Source organism: Monodon monoceros, unplaced genomic scaffold, assembly GCF_005190385.1.
Source record: "Monodon monoceros isolate NGI ecotype Baffin Bay Population unplaced genomic scaffold, NGI_Narwhal_1 Super_Scaffold_16, whole genome shotgun sequence".
In the NCBI taxonomy this organism is placed as follows: domain Eukaryota; kingdom Metazoa; phylum Chordata; class Mammalia; order Artiodactyla; family Monodontidae; genus Monodon; species Monodon monoceros.
This window is the reverse complement of record NW_021703772.1, coordinates 19,791,653-19,813,982: the sequence shown is the minus strand read 5'-3', so window position 1 is coordinate 19,813,982 and position 22,330 is coordinate 19,791,653. Positions and strand designations below refer to the sequence as shown.

Genomic DNA, 22,330 nt, shown 5'->3' with positions numbered 1-22,330 from the left:
AGAGCACTGCGGCCTGCCTCCCAAGGAGCTTTCCCCAACGTGGAGAGAAGCAGCTTCAGGGTCAGAGGGGTAGAAGCAGGCGTTTGGGTCCCTGGGAGGGGCTTCAAACTGGTGGTGGGAAAAACTCAAAAAGATGCCAACACAGCTACTCACGGTCCCACAGGCATGGGCAGATCTTCAAATTGAGCCAAGAATGCACACACACACACACACACACACACACACACACACAGGAGTGCATACACACACACAGGAGTGCATACACACACACGTACATGCATACACACAGACTTCAGTGTTTGAAAGATGGCTGGGAAGGCAAGTGTCTACAAGAGACTTACTTCCTCTCCTGTGGATCCAGGTCACAGAAGGTGATGGTGTTGAGGGGGTAGTGGCGTCTGAAGAAGAGCCTGTGGCACACATAACAGATAAGCAGAGAATGAGTGCTGAAGTGACTCCTCCTTCAGGTCAGGCCACCACCTGTAGCTGTCACAGGTCGACACAGCCTTTCCCTTCTGAGCATGATGGCCTGGGCTGCTGCCTTTGGGGACATAAAGCCATGCATAGGGACAGAGAGATGTCTCATAGAAACATGTCTCAAATGCTAGATGCTAGGAAAAGAAGGAAGACACTGGCATTGAGGAATGAGAAACGGGGTAACTCTGGAGTAGGAAGAAAAGGGGCTGGGGAGAGAGCGTGAGAGGAAGGGCCTCTGCTCTAGAAAGCAGGGACTTTTATCAGTTGCATTTACAGCTGTATAACAAGTGCAGGCATATTTGTGGAAGGAAGGAAGGATGGATGGATGAATGGATGATGGATAGAGGGAGACAAATTAGTGAAGGGATAAATGGGTGGGCGAAGATAAATGGGGGATGAATGGATGCAGGAATGGATGGATCAATTGGTGAGTGGGTGAGAAAGTGGATGGATGGATGGGTCACAGGGTTGGGGGGAGCCCAACACAGAAGCAATTAGAAGAATCTTACTGGGCTTCCCTGGTGGCGCAGTGGTTAAGAATCCGCCTGCCAATGCAGGGGACATGGGTTCAATCCCTGGTCCGGGAAGATCCCACATGCCGCAGATCAACTAAGCCCGTGCACCACAACTACTGAGCCTGCGCTCTAGAGCCCGCGAGCCACAGCTACTGAGCCCGCGAGCCACAACTACTGAAGCCTGCGCGCCTAGAACCTGTGCTCGGCAACAAGAGAATCCCACGCACCGCAACGAAGAGTAGCCCCCGCTCACCGCAACTAAAAAGAAAAGCCCGCGCTCAGCAACAAAGACCCAAAGCAGCCAAAAATTAATTAATAAAAAACAAAAACAAACAAAAAAACACCATCTTTCAAAAAAAAAAAAAGAATCTTACTTTCTCTGGTTGTCAGTCAGTGTGATTCCCTGGGCAGAAACTTTGAAGTGGACGATGGTGGCAGCCGGCGTGGGGTCAGTAGCCAGTGTCTCAGAAGTGGCTTTGGAGATGGCCTGTGGCCCAGTGAGTGACTCCATGTCCACAGAGTTTACGAAAAGCACGTTGCAGGCTGGAAGAAACCCACCCAAGGAGGTGTCATGGGGGCCGAAGTGGGTGGGAACCATCCCCAGGTCCTCTCTTCGGGAAGAAGAGAGCAGATGAATTTCAGGCCAGCCTTGGGCCGAGGCATCTGCACACAGAAATGTGGTCTGCCCAGAGACATCTGGGTCTGGGAGAGATATCCAGCCTGCACCTGCAGGAGGGTACAGGGCCAGGGGGAGGAAAGGCCTGGGCAGGGATCCCGTCTGGGGTGGCCACTCACCTGCCCCTTGCTTCAGCAGGTCAGTGGTTGAGTTGGCAGGGCCCGAGCTATCTTTTGATTCATCTGTGGGGTCTGAGACAAAAATTTAATTCAGCTGGTAATTAAAACTGCAGAGCTGGAAAGAAGCACAAGGTTGGCTGGGCCTCAGGCTAGCTCTGCAAATACTTTGTGCAACGGATACCGCTTCTCATAATAAGCCCTGGCAGTCAGCACGTGTGTCCAGTTTGAATGTCCAGTGATTGCTCTAAGTATTCAGCACACTGGTTGGGAGGTGTGGAGTCCAACAGAGCAGGGTTCAGGTGCTCACCCAGTCACTTGCCAAGTATGTATACAACGGAGGTGGTGATGAGAGCGCCCACTTCCCTGGGTTCTTGAGATGTTCCGTGTACAGTGTTAGTCTAGTGGTTGACATAAAGCAAGCCTTCAAGTGGCAACTGGTATGGTTGTTTTGCATGGACGTATCTTATGCGTAGATCAGTAAATGCCCTAATTCATTAAACCACAATGCAGCACAACTACAATTTCAATATTAATAAGAACTGAGTATTGTTTATACCAGCATTTCTCAGACGCTGGTGTGCAGGCTTGTTAAAACACAGACTTCTGGGCACCACCCTAAAGCTTCCGATTGGGGGGCTTGAGAACATCTCCATTTTGAACAAGTTCCCAGCAGCGCTGATGCTGCTGGTCTGGGGACCGTACTGTGAGAAACACTGGTTTATACAATGTAAATAGAGAGCAGTTTTACAATTATTAAGTTACTTTGCTAAATTCCTTACAAATATAACTTAATTAGTGTCTAAATCATGTGGTTAATAGGGCTATTTAAATAGTATTTGAACTTTAAAGTTGATAATAGTGGTCAATTATCATTAATAATTCAATGAATCGAATTGGATACATACATATTGCCAAATGATATCGGAGGTTTTAATTATGGACATAACCCCAGGACCTCCAAGAGAGACTGAAAGCAAGTCCCGGACACAATTCCAAATATCCTATTAGTGGACAGAGAGCATGGGGAGAAGGCACCCCAGTTACCGGTTCCTAGACCTCAAGTTCAGGGCCAGGCATATTCCCCTCCCCTCGCGGGAGCCCCGTGTATCTGGGGCTACATAATGGAAGCCTGTGCTGTTGAAAGGTTTGGGGTGTCCATCCGCCTTCCTCCGAGGCTGGGACACCTCTCTAAGAGGAGCTAAAATCTCTTTTGCCAGCCGCAGTGTCTCACTCAAATTCTCGCCCTATACGTCCTAAAGCTCTTGAATTCCATTTGTACTTCCCACAATCAAAAGAGGGCTTGCTCCTCCCATTAGCTCAATGTCCCCTCGGCGAGAGAACACCCTCTCAGCCATGCAGACTAGAAACTCCAGGGACATCTTGGGCTTCCTGTCTCCTTCCCACGCCATGTGGATCCCTAAGAGGTCCCTCGAGTGTGCTCTCTACTCTCCATTCAGACCGCCCTCCCACACCTGGAGGCCCCATGACCTACCTCTGCCTTTCCCTCCCCCCTCCCTCGGCCCTTCCCACTGATGCCCATCTCACCCTCCGGACACGGTCCTCCCCATGGCTGTCTCCTGCTTCTATTTCCTCCCCTGGGATGAGTCGTAATTCTCAGGATTCAAGTATGAATTCTTAAAGCCTCCAGAGAATTTTCTCTGGAACAATCTGGCAAGTCAATTATGTGTGTTTCTGGAATTAAGATTTTTGATGAACTTTCCCTTCTTTTTTATTAGAAAAAATAAAGAGGAGAGTGGTTTTGAGTTTCCCAAGATTGGCAACATGACCCGTTTCCTCCAAGCCTGGCGCATGTTCTGGAGCAGCTGGCTGGGCAGAGACGTGAAGGAGGCCAGCACAAGGGTGCGCTTGAAGGGCGAGGAGTCTCAGGTTCCTACCTCGGTTTGGAATGACCAGCTTACAGGGCAGAGCCAGCGGGATGATGGAGTGCTGGTAGACCAGGGCAGACAGAGATCCTGCAGGGAGGGAGACAGCCGGCAGAGGCAGCGTTACTGGGAGCACGTCAGGGGCACTGAGGAAGCACACCCACTCCACCCCACTGTCCATAATCTTTAGCTTCTTTCTTACCTCTCCCTCATCCCACCCACAAAGCTGAAAATTCACTCCCTCTTTGACAGCAAGATCCAAGGGAGAAGATTCTAAAGGCTCACTCTAGCCGTCAGACAGTTGCCCCACAACTTTTCCTTTTTTTTTTTCTTTTTGCGCTAAGCGGGCCTCTCACTGCTGTGGCCTCTCCCGTTGCGGAGCACAGGCTCCGGACGCGCAGGCTCAGCGGCCATGGCTCACGGGCACAGCCGCTCCGCGGCACGCGGGATCTTCCCGGACCGGAGCACGAACTCGCGTCCCCTGCATCGGCAGGCGGACTCTCAACCACTGCGCCACCAGGGAAGCCCCCCACAACTTTTCTTTATCGAAAGTTACTCCCAGCATCTCTCCTAAGTCCCTCCAGCTGCCAGGGCTCCACTCAGGAGAGTGCGGTACAAGTGTCAGAGGATGATGGGATCAAATCCCCACTCAGTAGCTTATTAGCTGTGTGTCCCTGGATAAATCTCAGTTCCCTCGTGTGTAAAATGGTACGATGACACCTACCACGCAGGATGGTCGGGAGACCAGAAGTGATATAAGGTACCTAAGGTGGCTTCCACATAGTAGGTAGTGGATAAAGGCAACTGTTGTTATAGTTGTTATTCCAGTGATAATGATAACAAGTCTCCGCGGGGTAGGACAAATACAGAAAGAAATCTGGCAGAGTGAAGGCGCCACAGCACAGAGGAAGGGAGTCGCCGTGCATTTCTCTGCTGCGTCTATGACAAGGGTGACGGGCAGAAGCTGCAGCGGGGAACCTGGGACAGGCCTGAGACCGTGGGGACGGAGGCGGGGACAGCTCACCGAAGTTTGGCTCGTTGGGGCAGCCCTTGAGCTTGACTCCTCTGGGGCTCGTCTCTATCAGGAAATGCCTCACGAGCTCATGGGTCATGTCCCCTGGGACGAAGAGAAAGAAACGTGGATGCGTCACTGCCCACGGTGTCCTTCCGCCACCTCCCAGCACTACTTCCAACTTCTCCAGTGTGCTGGGCTGTGATGGAGAAAGGGTCACAGCGATAACATGGCCAGAGCCCTGGGATGGAGAGGCCACCACTGCTAGCCCACCCCTCAAGGAAACCCAGTCACAGGGTCCCAGTCATCTTGCTTCCCTGTTCTCGGACCTCAATAATCACCAAGCCCAAGACCTGCTCTTCTGAAGCTTCTGTTTAGAAGGGACCAGCTCCCATGAGAATTAAGAGACCTGCCCACCCCACATACCCACCCCTCGTCCTCTGGCAGCTCAGGACCTAAAGAGGCTGTAGGGACCACCTAGTCCTGAGGCCCCAGTGGACAAGCTGGTGTTACCTTTTTTATTCTGCTGCATGATGGTCGGAGGGGGCGAAGACACCTTCATGGCCAGCCCATAGGCTCCTCGGAAGGAGTGGCTGTCTCGGATGATGAAAGCCCCTGGCTCCTGATCCTTAAGGAGGGCTATGGCTGAATCGGGAGGAGAGAAGGGGAAATGAGAAACTGATGCACTGGCTTAAGTCTCATCAGGTCTTGAACCTCTTTCTTTCTCAGGTGAGATGAGAGTCCTTAAAGTTAAAATGTAAACACTCCTAAGGGTCCTCCTACACTAGAGTCAGCAAAGTTTTTCTATAAATAGCCAGACAGTAAATATTTCAGACTTTGCAGGCCATGCAGTTTTGGCTACAACTACTCATCACTGCCATCACAGCACAAAAGCAGCCCATACAGTGAGTAAACGAATAGATGGGGTCGTTCCAAGAAAACTGTCCGGATCTGACCCCTGGCTGGAAGTCACCCTGCCCTACGTCCACACAGACTTCCGTTAGGGGCTGAGGCCTCTCATCTCCATCGCCACAATCCCAACTATGTTTTTTTCTGTAAAATGGGCAAAAATCTCCCACATCATGCAGACGGAGAGCTAAGGTTTCATAGTATCTCGGCCAGCCTTTCATTTTGTCCTGGAAAACCAAGACTTTGCTGCTTTTAAGGAAACAGCTGCAACCACTGCTTCTGCTGCCCAACGCTTCACTGTGGGGAGGTGCCTCTTACTGTCCAACCTTGGTCCCAGCTCCTCTCTGTGACCACCACCTACTGCAAAGAGGAATGAGTCTGCTTATGTCCCTTGCCCAGGGCAGACAAGGTGGGCAGCCGCCAGCTGTGACCTCAGATGGACCCCAGGACCTTCAGCACCACCCAGCACTTACCCTGCTCTCTGGAGATCTCGGGCTTGTACCAATACTTGGAAGTGTCCTGGACAAATTTCACTTTCGCCCGCGTCTCAGGGCTGTTGTCTAAAGGAGAAGGAGAGGGAAAGAAGGTGTTATGAGTCTCCATCTCTGTCCCCCAAAAAGGTATGTTGGAATTAACCCCCAGTACCTGTGAATGGGACCTTATTTGGAAATAGGGTCTTTGCAGATGTAAACAAGATAAGATGCAGTCGTGCTGGATTAGAGTGGACCCCAATCCAATATGACTGGTGTCCTTATAAAAAGAAGGAAAGGGACAGGGAGACACAAGGGGAGAGTGTCATGTGAAGATGGAGGCAGAGATTAGGGAGATGCACCTACAAGCCAAGGGACCCCAAGACTGCCAGCCACCATGAGAAGCTAAGATTAGAACACAGTCTCCCTCAGAGTTTCCAGAAGGAACCAATCCTGCCAGTACCTTGATTTGGGATTTCCCGCCTCAGCTACTGTGAGAGAATAAATTTCTGTTGTCTTAAGCCACCAAGTGTGTGGTCCTTTGTTATGGCTGACCTAGGAAACTAACACAGAAAGCTAGTCTGCTCAGACATCATCAGAGCATTGCTGGGAGGGGCCTTGACCTGCTTTCACATCCTCCCCGTCTTCCAACAACCACCGTGGCTCACGGAGCTGCCCTCCTGTTGAAGACACTGAACAGCATTCTCACCAAGCCAGCGAGAGCCCTACTCCATCCCATCTCCCCCTTTCTCTAGAAGATTCAGACTAAACCCTTCCCGAAGTTTCCCTCCCACCTGCTAGTCCCTTTCTCCATGGGCTCAATTTCCCAACTCTATCATAACAACCTTGAGGATGAGAGCAGAAAAACACATTTCTGTCCACTTTCCCCAAGCTCCGCCTCACTTCCCACATGGAAAGCCCGGGTTCTGCCTCAGGTAGAGCAAAAAGATTGCTCCTGCCCTGCCTGGGACAAATAGGAGAAGGGTTGGCCTAGAATTAAGAGGCCATCTACTGAGTGTCACAGACCCCACTTCTCTGGCAGACATCCCCACCCCAGACCCTCTGCAGACTAGGGATGCTTTCATAGAATGTTAGGTTCTGGAGGAGCTCAGAGAGCACCTTATCCAACCTATTACTTTACAGGTGAGGAATGTGAGGTTCAGAGAGGGAGAGCAACTTGCCCAAGTCACACAGATGGTCCACAGAAAGGCTTTTGTAAGACCTTCCCAGGTAAGAACATGCAGCAACCAGTTTGGTGCCAGCTACACCATATCTTCCTGGCTGGGTATTAGGACATGTGGGTCTCACTCTCCAACCTCTTCCTTCATCCTTTGGCACCAGAGAAAACAAAGGGAGGATGGGGGAGAAGGGTGAAAAAGAATATTCCAAATCTGCATGTTTCCACTCCTTTCATCAGTGAGAGGCTGGAACAGAGGAGCCTGTGCTCACGGTGCTGTAAAGTTCAGGGCACAGACCAGAGATGTGTGTTAGGCTGTGTGCCTGGTGCTTAGTCAATCTCAACTTGTCATTTACACTCTGCTAGGCTTCTGGGATCTGTTTCTGGAGGACAGAGATGGGGTAGGTCAGCTCCTTTTCCTGGCAGCTGTGCACTTAGCAGGGCCTCTGGGCTAGGCAGCTGGGCTGTACAAATGTGCAAGCTGCCTCTCTCGGCTCCAAAGCCCCAGGCCCTGGGGCTGCTGGGGCCTGTCTAACGAGCTGTCAGAGGTGGCTACAGCCCCATGTGCCTTCCTGTGTTGACTCCCATGGCTATTTTAAGCAAGGAAGATGGTGGGAAACAGGAAATGTCCCAACTACTAGAAGTTCTGCATCCTCCAAGAACTGGGGCTGGGAACCAGATGTCTCTGGCGAGCAGCAGGAAGCAGGGGTGTGCAGTGTCGTTTGGCAGGCTCAGGGCAGGACCTGGGAGTGATACTGAGAATCTGGGCAGCTGGGGCCCATCCCAGGCTGCCTGCAGCATTCTAAATCTTCCTTGAATGCCCCAGGGCTCCAGGGCTGCTCTGTACATAGTCAGGTTGGAGATCTGGCTGAGAAGCTGCAGATCAGCTGACACCCTGACCTTTTTGTTTAGAAAATGAGCCCTCTAAGTGGAGGCAAAAGATGCCCAGTTCTGACGATGAGAGAAGAATTCAGTGTGCAAAACTGCGTGGGCTTCAGTGAAGCCGGGTTGGTAGAAACTAGACTCCAGTAAAAATGCTTAACCCTCGGCCTTGTGCCATATCGCTCCGGCTGCCAGATCTATTATTAGTGATGTGCGCAAAGTGGGGATCAAAAGGTGGGAACCGTGCTGTGGGCTGGAAAAGTAATGTGCAAATTGGGCAAAATAATACCCACTTTGCCAGGTGGCCATGTGTTAAATGTGCAAAATGGGCAAAATCATACCCACTTTGCCAGGTGGCCGCGAGGACTGATGAGATAGTCCTTGGCTCAGAGCCTGGCACAGAGCATGTGCTCAACAAGTGGTGGTGGCTACGATGATGGTGAAGATCATTGTAACAGCAGTGCCATCATCACATCTACCTCCTCATCCCTGCCCCCACTGCTGCCACGACCACAGCTCCAACTCCCATTACACAGGTAAGGCGTCTGAGGCCCAGAAGTTGGTGATCCACCCGAGGTTGTGTCTGCCAAGGAGATGTCAGAACAGAGACTAGCACAGATACCCTAACTGCTGGGCTTCAGTCTGCCAAGGAGATGTCAGAACAGAGACTAGCACAGGTACCCTAACTGCTGGGCTTCATCTGTCAGCGGGAGAGATGACATGGAAGGAGGGCGCACCTGGCATGGAGTACTTGGAGAAGTCGGGCAGAGTGTGGGAGAAGGAGACGGCGCTGCCCCCGCTGGGACTGGACATGCCGCTGGCGACAGGTGAGGAGGACACCTTCCCGTTCACGGTGGCATAGTTGGGGAGGCTGCCCGCTCGGTCTCCCATGGACATCCTCCGCTTCTCTGGCAAGGCCGGTGTCGGGCTCCCTTGCCGGAAGGCTGCTGAATCTGGCGAGGGGGAGGTGGCGGGGTTGCTCAGGCCGGGGTAGTAGGCAGGGGACACAGGAAAGGAGGGCGTGGAAGGGGCCTGGTAGCCCGAGGCGCTGCTCTGTCGGGACAACGTGGGTCTCCGGTCCTCAGGGGTGGAGTAGCCACCATAGGCCACCTGCTGGTCCAAGCTGGGGCTGCCGGACACCACAGATCCAGACCCTCCCAAGTGACGGCCCAGGCTGGGGCTTCCGGGGCTGGCTACTGCGTTGCCATGGAGACTGGAGGCCAGGTTGCCTTGGTGGGCCCCAGGGTGCCGGCCCAGGCTGGGGCTTCCCGGAGTGATTGCTGCACTGCTCTGGGGGCTGGAGACCGTTTTACCATGGAAACCAGTTCCGGGCGGACCCATCACCTGGCGGTGGCTCAAACTGGGGCTGCTGGGGGCAGCCATGGCGGGATTCACGGCCCGGCGGACAAAGCCAGGACTGGAGGGAGTGTTGGTGCCCACTGTCCTGTGCCGAGCCTGAGGGCTCCCAGGCGCCACGTGGACACCCGCCACACTGAACTGAGACCGGGTCTGGCTTTCCAGGGAGCTGAACGGCTGAAGTGAGTAGTCGGGGCTGCTGTAGATGCTGCCCGCAGTCGGGAGAGGAGAAGAGCTCTGGTAGCTTCTCTGAGCCGAAGGGCTGGGCTGGCCCAGGCTGCCGGAGCGGAAGCCAGAATCCAGCAGAGGCTGGGTGGGTGTCCGCGGGCCCTGGTCGCTGCTCTCCCCTGATGGGAAACTCCCCACTGAAGTGCTAGAGAGAGACGGGGCAGGTCAAGATGTCACCAAATGGCATTTAGTGAAGGACAGGCTTTCAGTGAACCCTCAGCCCTCCCTCCAACCACTAATAATGACAATAAAAGCTCCCCTCACATGCACAGGAAAGTTACGGCTTTGATACGTCACCCTACGGACATCAGAAGACAAAACTGAGGCTCAGAGAGGTTAAGCAATAGGCTCACACCCACACAGCTCATAATAGACCAGGATTTCAACTCAGCTGTGTCTAACTCCAAAGCCCACGTATCCTCAAGCACCACCCTGACTGCTCAACCACAGGTCAGAGCGAGATCTCTCCTATCGAAACTGAAGGTGGCTGTCCTGTTGCCCCCTCCAGCATCACAGAAACTGAACACTGGAGAGGGGGTTAAACCACTTGGATCCTGTTCCTACTGGAAGTATCCTACCTTGACTCAGTTTCCCCAGGTGTGCTATCAGCATCTTTAAACACTGAGAGTGTAACCGGGCATCCATTCCTGGGTAGCTCCAAAACAGCAAAGATGAAGAAATCTCACAGGAGATTTCAGCTCATTATAAGATCTGCATTCTAGCCATTGGATCTGGCCACCAATGGAGCAGGCTGCTTTACATAGTAATGAGGCTCCCATCATTAGGAGCATTTAAGCAGAGACTGACCAACCTCTTGACTCAAATGCTGTGAAGGAAATTTCCTCCATTGGGAGGTTAGATGAGATGAGCTCAGAGGTCATTCTCAAGTCTAAGACTGATAAAATTCAGTTCAGAGGGCACTGTACCTGGGGGAATGGCCACAGTCAAAGGTTCTCCTCTGAAGTTAAGTATTGATACAAGTCCATGGCCTGTGAGTTGGGAAACCTGGATTCTGCTTGTTAAAAGTTTTCCCACGTGTAAAATGAGGGAAATAGGTTAGATGACTCTGATTCCTTCCAGACCCAAACTTCTCTTCCTCGATGATATGGCAGGAGAGACAAAGGTTGACAGAGACCACGCATATGCAGCAGCTGCAGGGAGGTAGCAGGCAGATTCTGCACCAGCAGCCCCTGGGGCAGGGGGGTGGGGAAGGTCCTTACACAAGACGATGCTCCAAAGCCTGGAGCCGCAGACTGGAAGGAGTCTGGAGGCTGGCCGGCCACACCCTGGGCCAGGTTGGATAAGCTCAGGTCCCCTGGGTGATATGAGGTGGGAGGGCTAGGCACGAGCCAAGGGCAGGGAGAAGGGCAGGGGCCAGGCCAGGACAAAGTCTACCTCGCATCCCAGAAGGGGCCAAAGTGGAACACCACTTCGGTACAGAATAACCTGGATTCTGAGGAATGGGGGGATAGGTCAGGCTGCACAGTGGGGGCTGGGGACATGGAAATGGAGTTCTGGAGGAGAAGCTGGCTTCCTGAGGCCTACAGCAGGAGGAATTTGAGGAGTGAGAAACGGTGAAAACTTCCTAATGTCAGCACTCCCTGAATATCAGCCAGGGTGGCTGGAGAGGTGAGGAAAATCTCCTTTCCTCTAAAAGAAGAATGCAGCTTCTGCCCAGAGGCAGACCTTTCCAAAAATGGAACCATCAGGAGGCTGGGGAGGGGTAAGGTGGACTGGGGTATGTGTGCTTGGCTTGAGGTTTCAAATTCTTAGGCTCCAGAAGAAAAGTGCCTCTGCTCACCCACAGCCCCCGCCCCGACCCAGGAGGGGTGCATTACCCTGGACCACTGCAGGTACACCGCAAGCTTGGCACACCCCTCCACATGCAGAATTGTGAAGAGGTGGCTGGACAGTTACCGGGCCCCGTGGGGTCCCGGGCTGGGAAGGGCAGTGGACATGGGAAGGGATGGTAGGGGCAGGCTCCCCTCTTGGAGGCGACTTCCGGCCTCCAGGCAGGCTCTCTGGGGCCCCCTCCCCGCCTGGCACCCTTTGCCCTGCCTAGGCTCCTCTCAGGGTCCCTCTCCTATGTCGTCTTCCCTGTCTCCCCATCATAAAGCCTCACCACCACCCCCAGTCAAGCAGCTTCTCGCTGCACCCCAAACACAGGAGCCTCACTCTCTGGGAAATTTCAGGCTACCCTTTCTGTCTGACCCGCCTCAGAACGCCAGCCAGCCATCCACCAAGACATCCCTCCTCTCACCCTACAGCAACCCCTCACCAGCAGCTGCGTGCCCGAGGCCGCCACGCCCAACACCTCCACACCCGCCGGCTCTGTCCTTGCCGTGCTGTCCTTCTGGAAGGGCCGTTCCCTCCCCCTTCACCTTTCAACCCCTGCTCATCCTTCTGGCCTCAGCACAAATACTTTCAGCCCCCAGAGACCCTCTCTGCATCCCAAGGCAGAAATAGCGGCCTCTCGCTCTGAGCTCGCGGCTCAAACATCTGCTCTGGGCACATCTGACTCTCACCCCGTGACCGTCAGGCACTATAACGCAGGTCTGTGGGGAAGGATAGAGATGTGGGTTCCGGAGCCAGACACCTTCGGTTTGAATCCTATTTTTGCTATTATGTAGCTGTAGGACCTTGAATAAGCTACTTTATGTCTCTCTGCCTCAGTTTCCTCTTCTGAGAAGTGTGAATAATAATAGTACCTACCTCATAGGATTGCTGTGAGGTTTAAACAGAAAGCACTTAGCAAAATGCCTGGCTAAGGAAGCACTCACCACATAGTAATTATTCGTGTTCAATTTTAAACTTGGGGGAAGGGGACTTCCCTGGCAGTCCAGTGGTTAAGACTCCACATTTCCACTGCATGGGGCACGGGGTCCATCCCTGGTTGGGAAGTAAGATCCCGCATGCCCACGTGGTGTGGCCAAAAAATAAAATTTTTTTTTAAATTAAAAAAAAGTGCTTCCCTGGTGGCGCAGTGGTTAAGAGTCCGCTTGCCAACACAGGGGACACGGGTTCGAGCCCTGGTCCGGGAAGACCCCACATGTCACGGAGCAACTAAGCCCTTGCACCACAACTACTGAACCTGCACTCTAGAGTCCGTGAGCCACAACTACTGAGCCTGCGCTCTAGAGCCCGTGAGCCAAAACTACCGAAGCCCACGTGCCTAGGGCCCGTGCTCAGCCACAAGAGAAGCCACCAAAATGAGAAGCCTACGCACCGCAACAAAGAGTAGCCCCTGCTCACCGCAACTAGAGAAAGCCTGCGCGCAGCAACGAAGACCCCAACACAGCCAAAAATAAATAAATGAAATAAATAAATTTATTTTTTAAAAACTTTAAAAAATAAATAAATAAACCTGGGGTAAGGACTATGCCTGGTTCACCTTCATACTCTCCCTGGGGAGTTGGCACTCAGGGGATGCTCTCACCATGCACCCCGATGAGCTAGTTTCCCAGGAGCAGCAACCTGGATGTGATTTCTGCCTGTCCACGCCCTAGAGAGATCCAAGAGGCCTCATCTGTGCTGTCCCAGGCCTGGATCTTCCTCCCCACTTACCTGTCAGCGCTGAGGATGGGGCTGCTGGTGGAAAGGGGGCTGGGGGAGACAAAGGAGCCTCCCAGGGTCCCGTTCCTCAGGGGTGTCTCGCGGCCATAGGCCTGGGCAACCGGGGCGCTAAAGCTCTTGGGCTCAGGATCCTGAGTCCGGGGCCCAGCCACTGCCGTCCGCACCACCGACTCCACATAGCTCCGGGGCTCTGGAAGGGGCAAGGGGACAGGGACTGAGTCTGGATCCACAGGGGTGCAGTGCGGACCCCACCCAACCTCCAGGGAGCCCCCTTCCCCAGGGCCTATGGGGACAACCCCAAAAGGACAGCCAAGCAGGCAAAGGGCAATTCTCCAGGGCTTCTGCCTTCCCAGGCCCACCCTCTTCCCAGCATCTTGGAGAAGCTGTGAGAGTCCTCAAGGAACCTTTAACCGGGGCCTCGTTCTGAGAATCTTCCCAGAAATGGACCCCAAAACACAGCCATCACAGAATCCTCCCTCCTAGAGCCAGGATGCCCATCCTTCACTGGTATCCCCTCTAGCTGCTTCTTTTCTATGACCTGCTACCCAGGCCCCCAGGCCCTTCTAGGCTCCCCAGGCACCGCTGGAGTCTGAGCTCTTCGTGGACCCCAAGCTCCAGCCCAGCCGTGCATCTCGGGACAGCTCCAGGGCTCATGCTGGCTCCTCCCCACACCCAGAATCCAGAAACAGGCTTGCTGGCCTAGCAACAGGCCTGTGCGGGTGAGTTACGCCCAGCCCCTGCATGCCAAGACACACCCACCCACCTTGCCTGACACACTTAGCATTCCTCCCGAGACTGACATCATTATCCCACTTGGTGTTCAGAATGGCCTGAGAGGAAGGCTAGGCGGGGGAGGGGGGAGGAGCAAGTGCCAGAAAAGTCATTTTGCAGATGCAGACGCTGAGGCCTGGAGAGTGAAGTGGCTGGAGGCACAACCAGGACTCAGGTCTCCCGGGCCACCCCCCCCCCACCCAGTGCTGTGCGCCCCTCCCAACCCCCCGATCCCGGCCTCTGAAGCCAGCCCCCAGACTAACTTGTTATCAAACAGGAAGAAGAAGCAGGGCACTCTGGGCTTCTCCAGGGACAGGATCAGGGATAGATGACGTTCCTACCACCTCCAAACCTGGCACCGTCCCTGAGGACGTCCCAGGGGGAACATGATCTGAGCACACACCTACCCTCTGCCCACAATTAGGGCATCCGCTGAAACCAGCCTCAGAAATGGAAGAACTGCAGAGTCTGTGCAGCCCTGGGGGTGGGGGCAGGGGGCAGGCCCCTGGAGCCTCTGCAGCCGGGCTGTGCTGACCACTGAGTCAGAGAATCGCCCCCTCCCCTCAGCCCAAAGAAAGCTTTACTTTGGAAGGAGCCCAATCACCAAGGCGTTATGGGGCCGTTACAGGCCCTGGTCTCTGAGGTGACTTCCAGGCCTGATATCCTGCATCCAGGCCCAGAGGCCTGGGGACCCAGGGAGAGGATGGTCCTTTAGAACAGGGCCCTTTACGGAGGAGGCCTGCGGTCTGCATACAACTCCAGCCAGAGGCTGCCAGTGTATCTTTTAGTTTCCACACGGAGTTCCCTCCAACCAACAGCAACAGTGAATGGGGCTGGGGCAAGAGGTCTGCAAAGCGACAGGCATGGGGCAGCCTATTCCAGGGACCCAGCCCAGGGTGACACAGGACCAGCCACCTCGGCACCCAGAGATAGAGTCCACGTGGGCTGAGGCCAGCAAGGCGCCCTCAAAAACCCCCTCATCCAGCCCGGGCCACCCACCCACCCCACAGAAGCCCCAGGCCACAGCCCCTCCAAAGGCAATGATGCCATGCCGTCCAAGCCTGAGGCCCTGCTGGAGCAAAGAGACGGGCAGCACACTTTTTTTGAAAAGCGCCCGACAGTAAATATTTCAGGCTTAGAGGGCCAGACGGTCTCTCTCACAGCTGCTCAGTTCTGCTGTTGTTATCGCGCGAGCAGCCACAGACAATACATTAAGCGATGAGCACGGCTGTGTTACAATAAAACTTTCTTTACAAAAATAGATGATGGGCCGGATTTGGCCACAGACTGCTGGCTCCTGATGTAACCTGTCTGCTCAGCCCAGAGAGGTGGAGCGATTTGCCCCAGAACACACAGCCAATCAGCGGCCACGGCTACCATCTCCTGACTCTCAATGCTGTCTCTGGGTGGCCTAGAGGGGCCACAGCCTCCTGGGACACCCAGAGTTGGCTGCTACCCAGAACTCCAGCCCATCAGCCAGAGAAGACCCAGCTCCACAGGGCTATTAATATTAGTAAAAATAGCAAACAACTGTATGAGGCGAGTAGAATTTGGAGAATGTAAGTGTCTTGCCTGGGCCACACGCAGACTGTGGCAGAATCGGCCTAGGAACACAGGCAGTCTGGCCCAGGTCCTGCTCTTGGGCCCTGCACATACCGCCAGGTGAAAATCAGGGAGCCGAGAATTTCAGGGTCTTTAGCCTTGGGGGGCTGGCTCCATGCTCTGGGGTAACTCTGACAGAAGAGACCTCAGACAGGACCCCTCACGCCCACAGAAATGGCAATTGAGACCCAAGGCCAGAGCCCACCTTCCCTGCCCATCCCTCACCCCGGGGTCACTCTCTGAAAACTCCTCCTGGACACCTCCAGGCTCTCGGCTTCACGCTGGTGCCCGCACTGCTTAGCACCCTTCTCTCCCACCCAGAGATGGCAAGGGGATCCATCTGCTCCCTGGCAGCCCCAGGCTCCTTGCTGATCTGTATTTGCAGTGCCTGGCACACAGTAAGTCCTCAATAAGTTTCTGTCCCACAAACTAGTAGATGTGTGACCTTTACCCTCCGCCCCACCCACACAGAGGTGCACAATAACTAAGACCTAAAAGGCACACATTCGTTTTTCTCCTTCTCTTGAATTCTTGCTGACCCCAAAAGTTCAAGCTAAAATGCACGTGGTGAGCCCTGAAGTCGGTGATCTTTTCCACCTGCCATGTCCTTCTGATCCACTCCCCAACCTGCTCTGTGTCCCTGCAGGCCAGCTTTTACCGACCGCATCCCCCAGACCCCCGGCCTCAGGGCTCCACATGGCTTTGACCTTCGGCCGCTGGCTAGTAGGAGACACTAGGAGGGGATGGGGGGTGGTGAGGAGAGAAGGTCAAAGTGCCAGGGCTGCATCTTCCACCCAAGATCCCAGCTCCAGTCGGGGGCCCTCTCCTCCGGCTCCCTCCTGGTTCCTCCAGGCCCGGCGGGCAGATGGCTCCCACCTCCTGCTAGGAGGGCCACCCGGTGGCGGGGTGCTTCACCATCCCTCGTCGGTTTGCCCAGACCTTCTAAATAGTCCATTGTCTCCTCGGTTGCCCCATTGGAATGAGCCAGCTGTTTCCTGCCAAGACCTGAAGTGGGTAAGCAACTCATATTATATTCCCAACTCACATAAGCACCCCATCCTGTAAAAAAGTACGCATACTGCTTTTACCAGCAGAACTGAGGTAAGGCCGCCCACACCACCTGGTGCCAGAGTCAGGACCGTGCCGAGCCTGGGACCCCAGATGCTGACTCCCATCTGCTCTGTTTGCCATCACTCAAGGCTACGTCCCCACTGACTCCTTCTGGCCCAGACGTGGTGACAGGAGCCTGAGTGTAGTTTGCACAGAACATCGATGGGACTGTATGTTAGAAAGTTTGGCGATATTAGAAAACCCGAGATCCTATAGGATGGCCACATTCATAAGGCATCAGGCTCGTGAGCCCCGTCCCCACTCCCATCAGATCCTAAGCTACAGAGGAGCTCTCAGAGGACTCAGCATCTGAACTTGGAGGACAGGACCGCTTACCCAGGAAGAAGCACCAGAAGCCATTCCCACCACGAAGGCTGGAAACAGCCCTATGAATTGAGGTGGCCAACTAGCCTGGGGGCTTTGCTCTGAGGCTCGCAGCCTGTGGATTTCAGGCCCAGCCCGCCCGGCTCTGCCCTCACCTTACTCTCTACCTCCATCCTCTTCCTTGGTTGGCTGACCTTCCAGGCCCAAATCAGGGGTAGAGATTCACTCAATCTCTCTTCCTCATGAACCCAGAGCAGGAGGGATCTTTGGGAAGATATCTGATTTTCCAAGTCCATCTCCAGAACTGTTCAAAACCAACCTTTTGGGCCAAAACATCCATTTTCCCAAGTTTTCAGACTCAGATTTCCATATTGAAAATACCTCCCTTTTCCCGTCTGTCCCCATCCTCCCTCCCTCCTCCCTACCTCAGTACAACATACAAAGAAGGGGGAAGAAGGCTCCCCCTTCTTTCACTTACTGGAGGGGTGACCTGGAGCAGGCTGCTGAACGTTTCTGGGACTCAGTTTCCTCATGTGTAAAATGGGAATGAGAATACTCACCTGCCCAGCTAGGATCGAGTGACAAGACAAGGAAAGTCCCTTCTAATTCTTTCCACTAGTTGCAATGCCGGTTTATAAGCAGCCCCACCGTTGCCCACCTGTACCCGAACCGTGCCTGTGCCTGCCTCCCTCTACCCTCTCTCCTGCTGCTTTCCTCCTCTCTGCCGATCCCAAGCAGCTGCACCCAGAGGCAGCGGGAACTGGGAAGGGCAGGAGAGGAGGGGCCGGGGAGTGTGCTTCGTGTAGAACATTCCAGGAGCCCAAACCCATTCCACGTGGCTGTTGGAGGCTGAGAGCAGCTGGACATGAGGCTGAGCGACTTAGCCCCACCAGGCTGGGGGCACTGTCAGCTCTTCACCCACACCCTGAAGGGCATTTCCTGCCTCCCAGAAAAGGTTCTTTGCCTGGAGAGAAAGGGTCTGCCCACTCCAAGCGAAATGAAGACATGCGGATGCGGGGTAGGGAGGAAGTAAAACCCCCCGAGGCCCAATCCAGGAGCTCAAAAGTTAGAATTCCAAACTCTGAGATTGGGCCACACAGCCCTCCTCTGAGCTCCCATCACACCCTGTTCCTCCCCCAGCTCAGCACTTCTACCTTATGCAGAGATATCTGTCTTTACCAGGCTAGCTCACTCGTCTTTAAGCCCTCAGTACCTAGCACAGGACCTGGCACAGAGTAGGCGCTCAGTAAATCTGTGTTGCACAGCACTGCCCGAAAATACCCAGATGCCACAGTACACCCATCACCGAGGATCTCAGAGTAGGAAGGATCCCCGGAGGGGCCATTTCTAGTCCACTGTCTTCCTTTGTGCCACATCCATCCCGTCTAATCATCTGAACAGACAGAACCTAAGCTGAATGTTCCCTGTTCCCGTTCCTCCAGGAAAGAAGGTTCAGCAATTTCTTTCCCTGTTTCCCCACCGGGAAGATATCCTTGATATCTTGAGGATATCATGCCTTTACTGTTACAGGCTTTCTTCTTCTCCTTCCTTCATGGAGAAGGGTACCCAGTAAAGACACTGTTTACGTTTAGAGGTTGTGCCCCGTACGATCACACGGAAAGGGGCAGCCTCCATGGGCTGATCCAGCGTAGGCTCTCAGCCGTGCCCCCAGTTCACTGTCTGGGCCCGGACAAGTCAGTTAACATCCGTACACGTCATCTCCTGATCAGCAAGCTGGGGTTCCTGCCACCTTCCTCACAGTGCTTCTGTGATTATTAAACGAGATGACGTGACAATGACCCACACAGCCCCGCCCCTGCCTGCTGACCCTCACTCTCTACCACACTCCCCGCCCTTGCTCCAGGGAACATGCTGTTCCTCCCACCCCAGGGCCTTTGCACATGCCCTTTACCTCTACATCGAATGCTCTTCTCCCATCCCAGTGTTACTGGGTTAATGTTACTCACCCTCCCATCTTACTTCTTTTATGAGCCAGGGTCTCATAAAACTGTATCCCTTCGCTCTGGAGCACTTATCTCAATACTTAATTCTCGGTGATAATTTAATTCTGGCGTCGGCTCATGAATTTCCTCCACGAGATTAGGAATCATAGTATGCTTATCATTATATCTCCAGAGTGCCTGGCACATAGGAGGCACACAAAATATTTGTTGAATCAACGAATGACAGAACGAATGAATGTAAAGCATTTAGCACGGCACACTGAACGGAACAGACTCCCCTGAAGTCTTTTTTCCCCTAGCTGAGTAAGTCTGTCTGTCTCTGATTATTTTTCCTCACAAGCATCTTTTTCTGAATTTCCCATCAGAGTATCAGCAGGGAAATCAAGCAGTGCTTCAGAGGGTCAGCAAAGTCTGACCCGGGAGGTGATGCGCGAGTCAGGAAAAACAGAATGTCCCCTGCCTCCACCCACCTCCCTCCCCAGGGAGGGGGGATTGACAACAATTCCGATCCCCATGCTAGAATCCCAGGGCATGGCGCCTGGAGGCAGGAGGAGGGCTTTGAAACAGCCCCTTGATTAGGAGACAGGAGACCAGTAAGTCCAGTCTCGGCCCTGCTTCCTCTTAACTGTGAGCTTGGGAAGATGCCCCACCCTCACCCCACAACACAGACCTCAGCTCCACATCTGTGAAAATGATGGGTGTGGTAGAGTCGAGCCCTAAGAACCTTCCCCTGCAAACTCTGTGGCTCCAGGACAGATGGAAGAGGGTCAGAGGGCTCGGGGCCCTGTAGGCCTAGACTCTCTCATAAGGTGCAAGGGTCAGGTGTCACTTCCGATCTGTTGAAGTGTCACCCCAAAGTGGGGAACACACAGCCAGGGCCTGTCACCCTCAGACCTTCCCACTGGAAAGCGTGTGGGTCCCACCAGTCTGTGGAGATCAGCAACCACGAAGGGACTCAAGAGCTCCTGTGTGGGTGTGCACCTGGAACACAGCACACGAACACTGGCTCCAGGCCCCAGCTGATTCTATACTCCTGTTGGGAACCAGCAGTCAGCCACCAGCCTGGGGGAGGTCCTCTCCCCGGGTATGAGGTTGACTGGGGGTGAGGCCCCGCTGTGGCTCTCCCCATTCTGGGATCTGTTGTTGGGGGGGGCTGCCTTGTTCTGCACCCCCCAGGCAGCCTGGCATTGTTGCCAGAACTCTGGCTGGCTAGGAGCGAGCAAAGCTTTATGGGAAACTCCAGCCATCTTTTCTGGGTGATGGCAGATTCAGAGGGGCACAGCCCATGCCCAATTGGGGGATAGAAAATCAAGGTAATGAGTGCAAAGGGAAGTGGGAAGTGGGCTTAAGAAACCAGATGGAGGAAATCCAGTGGTTAGGACTCTATGCTCTCACTGCTGAGGGCCCAGGTTCAGTCCCTGGTTGGAGAACTAAGATCCCACAAGCCGTGGCGCAGTCAAGAAAAAAAGGAAGAAAGAAAGAAACCGGACAGAGTGTTTAAATAAACCAGGCCACGCAGCTCCAGGGCCAAGGTGAGAAGTCAGAACATCTAACACATCCAAGCTAGAAGGTGCTCAGTGGAGCCCACCTCGTCCAAGCAAGCCCGGTAGAGACGGGGACATGGATGCCCAGGCCACCCAGGCCGCACAGGCCGGCATTCCCCTCATTCCACCTGCTGCCCTGAGGCATCATTGGAGTTATGTTCCTAATAAATTAAAGGCCTTCAACCCGCTTACATACCCTCTCTGCTTCTCTGTGTGCGATGGGAGTTCATCTAAATCAGGGGTTAAGCCAGGACACAGATGTTCTAACTCCTTGAACCTGTCACAATTATGTGCACGGATATCCAGAGGCCTCTGTATAGGGGTGAGTCCATAGCTTTTCCAAAATCCCCAAAGTCATCCAAGATCCCAGAAAGACAGACGTCCTGCCGTCTGTGTTGATATGAAACCAGGCAAGGGCTTCAAGAAGGCAACTTGTGGCTCCAAGAGAGTGGTTCTGACCCGGGAGTGGTTATCCGCCATGTTTGAGCCATTTTGATTGTCGCAACTGGGTGCCTGCTACTGGCGTGTAGCAGGTAGAGGCCAGGGATGCTGCTAAACATCCTACAATGCACATGGCAGCCCCACAACTAAGAACTGTCCGGCCCTAAGCGTCGGTAGTGCCGAGGCTGAGAAACCGTGCTCTGAGCTATAAATGTGGGGCTCACCCGGGAAATGGGATAAGAAAAACCCGCCCTCTGAAGGGGCTTGCTGCACCCCAGGCAGGCGGGCGGAAGCACCGCCGGGGGAGGGCTGTTTTGTTGGCAAGGTGGCACCGCACTAGCGCCTGGACACTGTCCGTGCCTGGACCCGCGCTCTGCGGCCGTGAGCGCCTCAGTCAGCATCCGGAGTGAGTGACAGCTCAGCACAGGGGTGGGGACCAGGGGGCTCTGTGCTGTCACATGAGACCTGATCAGAGAAGAGAGCTGGCCCCCCAGGTCAGGCAGAGCAAACGGAGTGAAAAGCCATTCCCAGACCGGAGAGCGCGAAGCAGCAGCACGGCAATGCCACACTTACCTTCAGAAAGCTCTCTCACCACCTTCCCCTCATCCTCGTCTGAGGGAAGATGGGAAGAGAGGTGAGGAGGAAAGAGAGGCAGGTGATGGAGAGGAAGAGCAAAAAGGAGAGAGAGAGATGGATTAATGACTTATTTCTTGAGAGAGAGACTTTGCTGAGAAAAGGGAGGTGGGAAAGCAGGGGTGAGATGGGGGCAGAGACGGACTCTCCAGAAGGGCCACAGGGTGAGGGGTGCGGTCCACCCAGACGGGGCCCCGGGGCTCCAGGGTGGCGAGGCACTCAGGGCACACCGCTGAGAGAGGCCTTCGCTCTTGGGAACAGCAGGCCCGGTGTCCTTGTCACAGCTCCCGCGCCTCAAGCAGGAGTGTGCTGGCCTGGTGACAGGCAGCCCCCCTCCCAGTGACCTGGTGTCCCTGGCCATGCAGACACATCCTGAGAGGGAGGCTGTGCCCTGCTGTGTCTGCGTGGGTCACACCTGCACGCCACTGCCCGCCTACCTGGCTGGATCAGTCTTTTGGTGACTAAGGAAAAGAAGCAAAACTGTCCCCAGAGTCCCAGCCCAGCCCCCAAACCAGAGTCTAGGGAGCAAGTTTCTGGTCTCAGCCTGTTGGAAACGGCCACTGAGGGCCCAGGGCCCCCACTTGCCCCTTCCCCACAGGGAGGAGAGGAGCCGGGAAGTGTGACGAGGTGTGAGCCGGGGGTGTGTGCGTGTACACGAGCGCCT

General features: G+C 54.3%; 1 protein-coding gene across 7 annotated transcripts in view; it reads right to left on the bottom strand.

The window, feature by feature from the left end:
• Nucleotides 1-22,330, bottom strand: part of TNS1 (tensin 1) — a 196,948-nt gene that overhangs the window by 8,630 nt on the left and 165,988 nt on the right. For 6 of the 7 annotated variants that reach the window (XM_029224920.1, XM_029224924.1, XM_029224919.1 and 3 more), the window contains 9 exons: nt 13,269-13,467; nt 8,858-9,849; nt 6,065-6,151; nt 5,196-5,327; nt 4,695-4,787; nt 3,683-3,760; nt 1,788-1,859; nt 1,367-1,535; nt 342-410 (listed from right to left, as the gene is read on the bottom strand). In XM_029224920.1, coding sequence (XP_029080753.1) covers nt 342-410; nt 1,367-1,535; nt 1,788-1,859; nt 3,683-3,760; nt 4,695-4,787; nt 5,196-5,327; nt 6,065-6,151; nt 8,858-9,849; nt 13,269-13,467 — 1,891 coding nt within the window. Of the gene's footprint in view, nt 1-341; nt 411-1,366; nt 1,536-1,787; nt 1,860-3,682; nt 3,761-4,694; nt 4,788-5,195; nt 5,328-6,064; nt 6,152-8,857; nt 9,850-13,268; nt 13,468-16,526; nt 16,656-22,330 lie in introns of all 7 variants that reach the window. The other variant, XM_029224926.1, reaches the window with a different exon arrangement.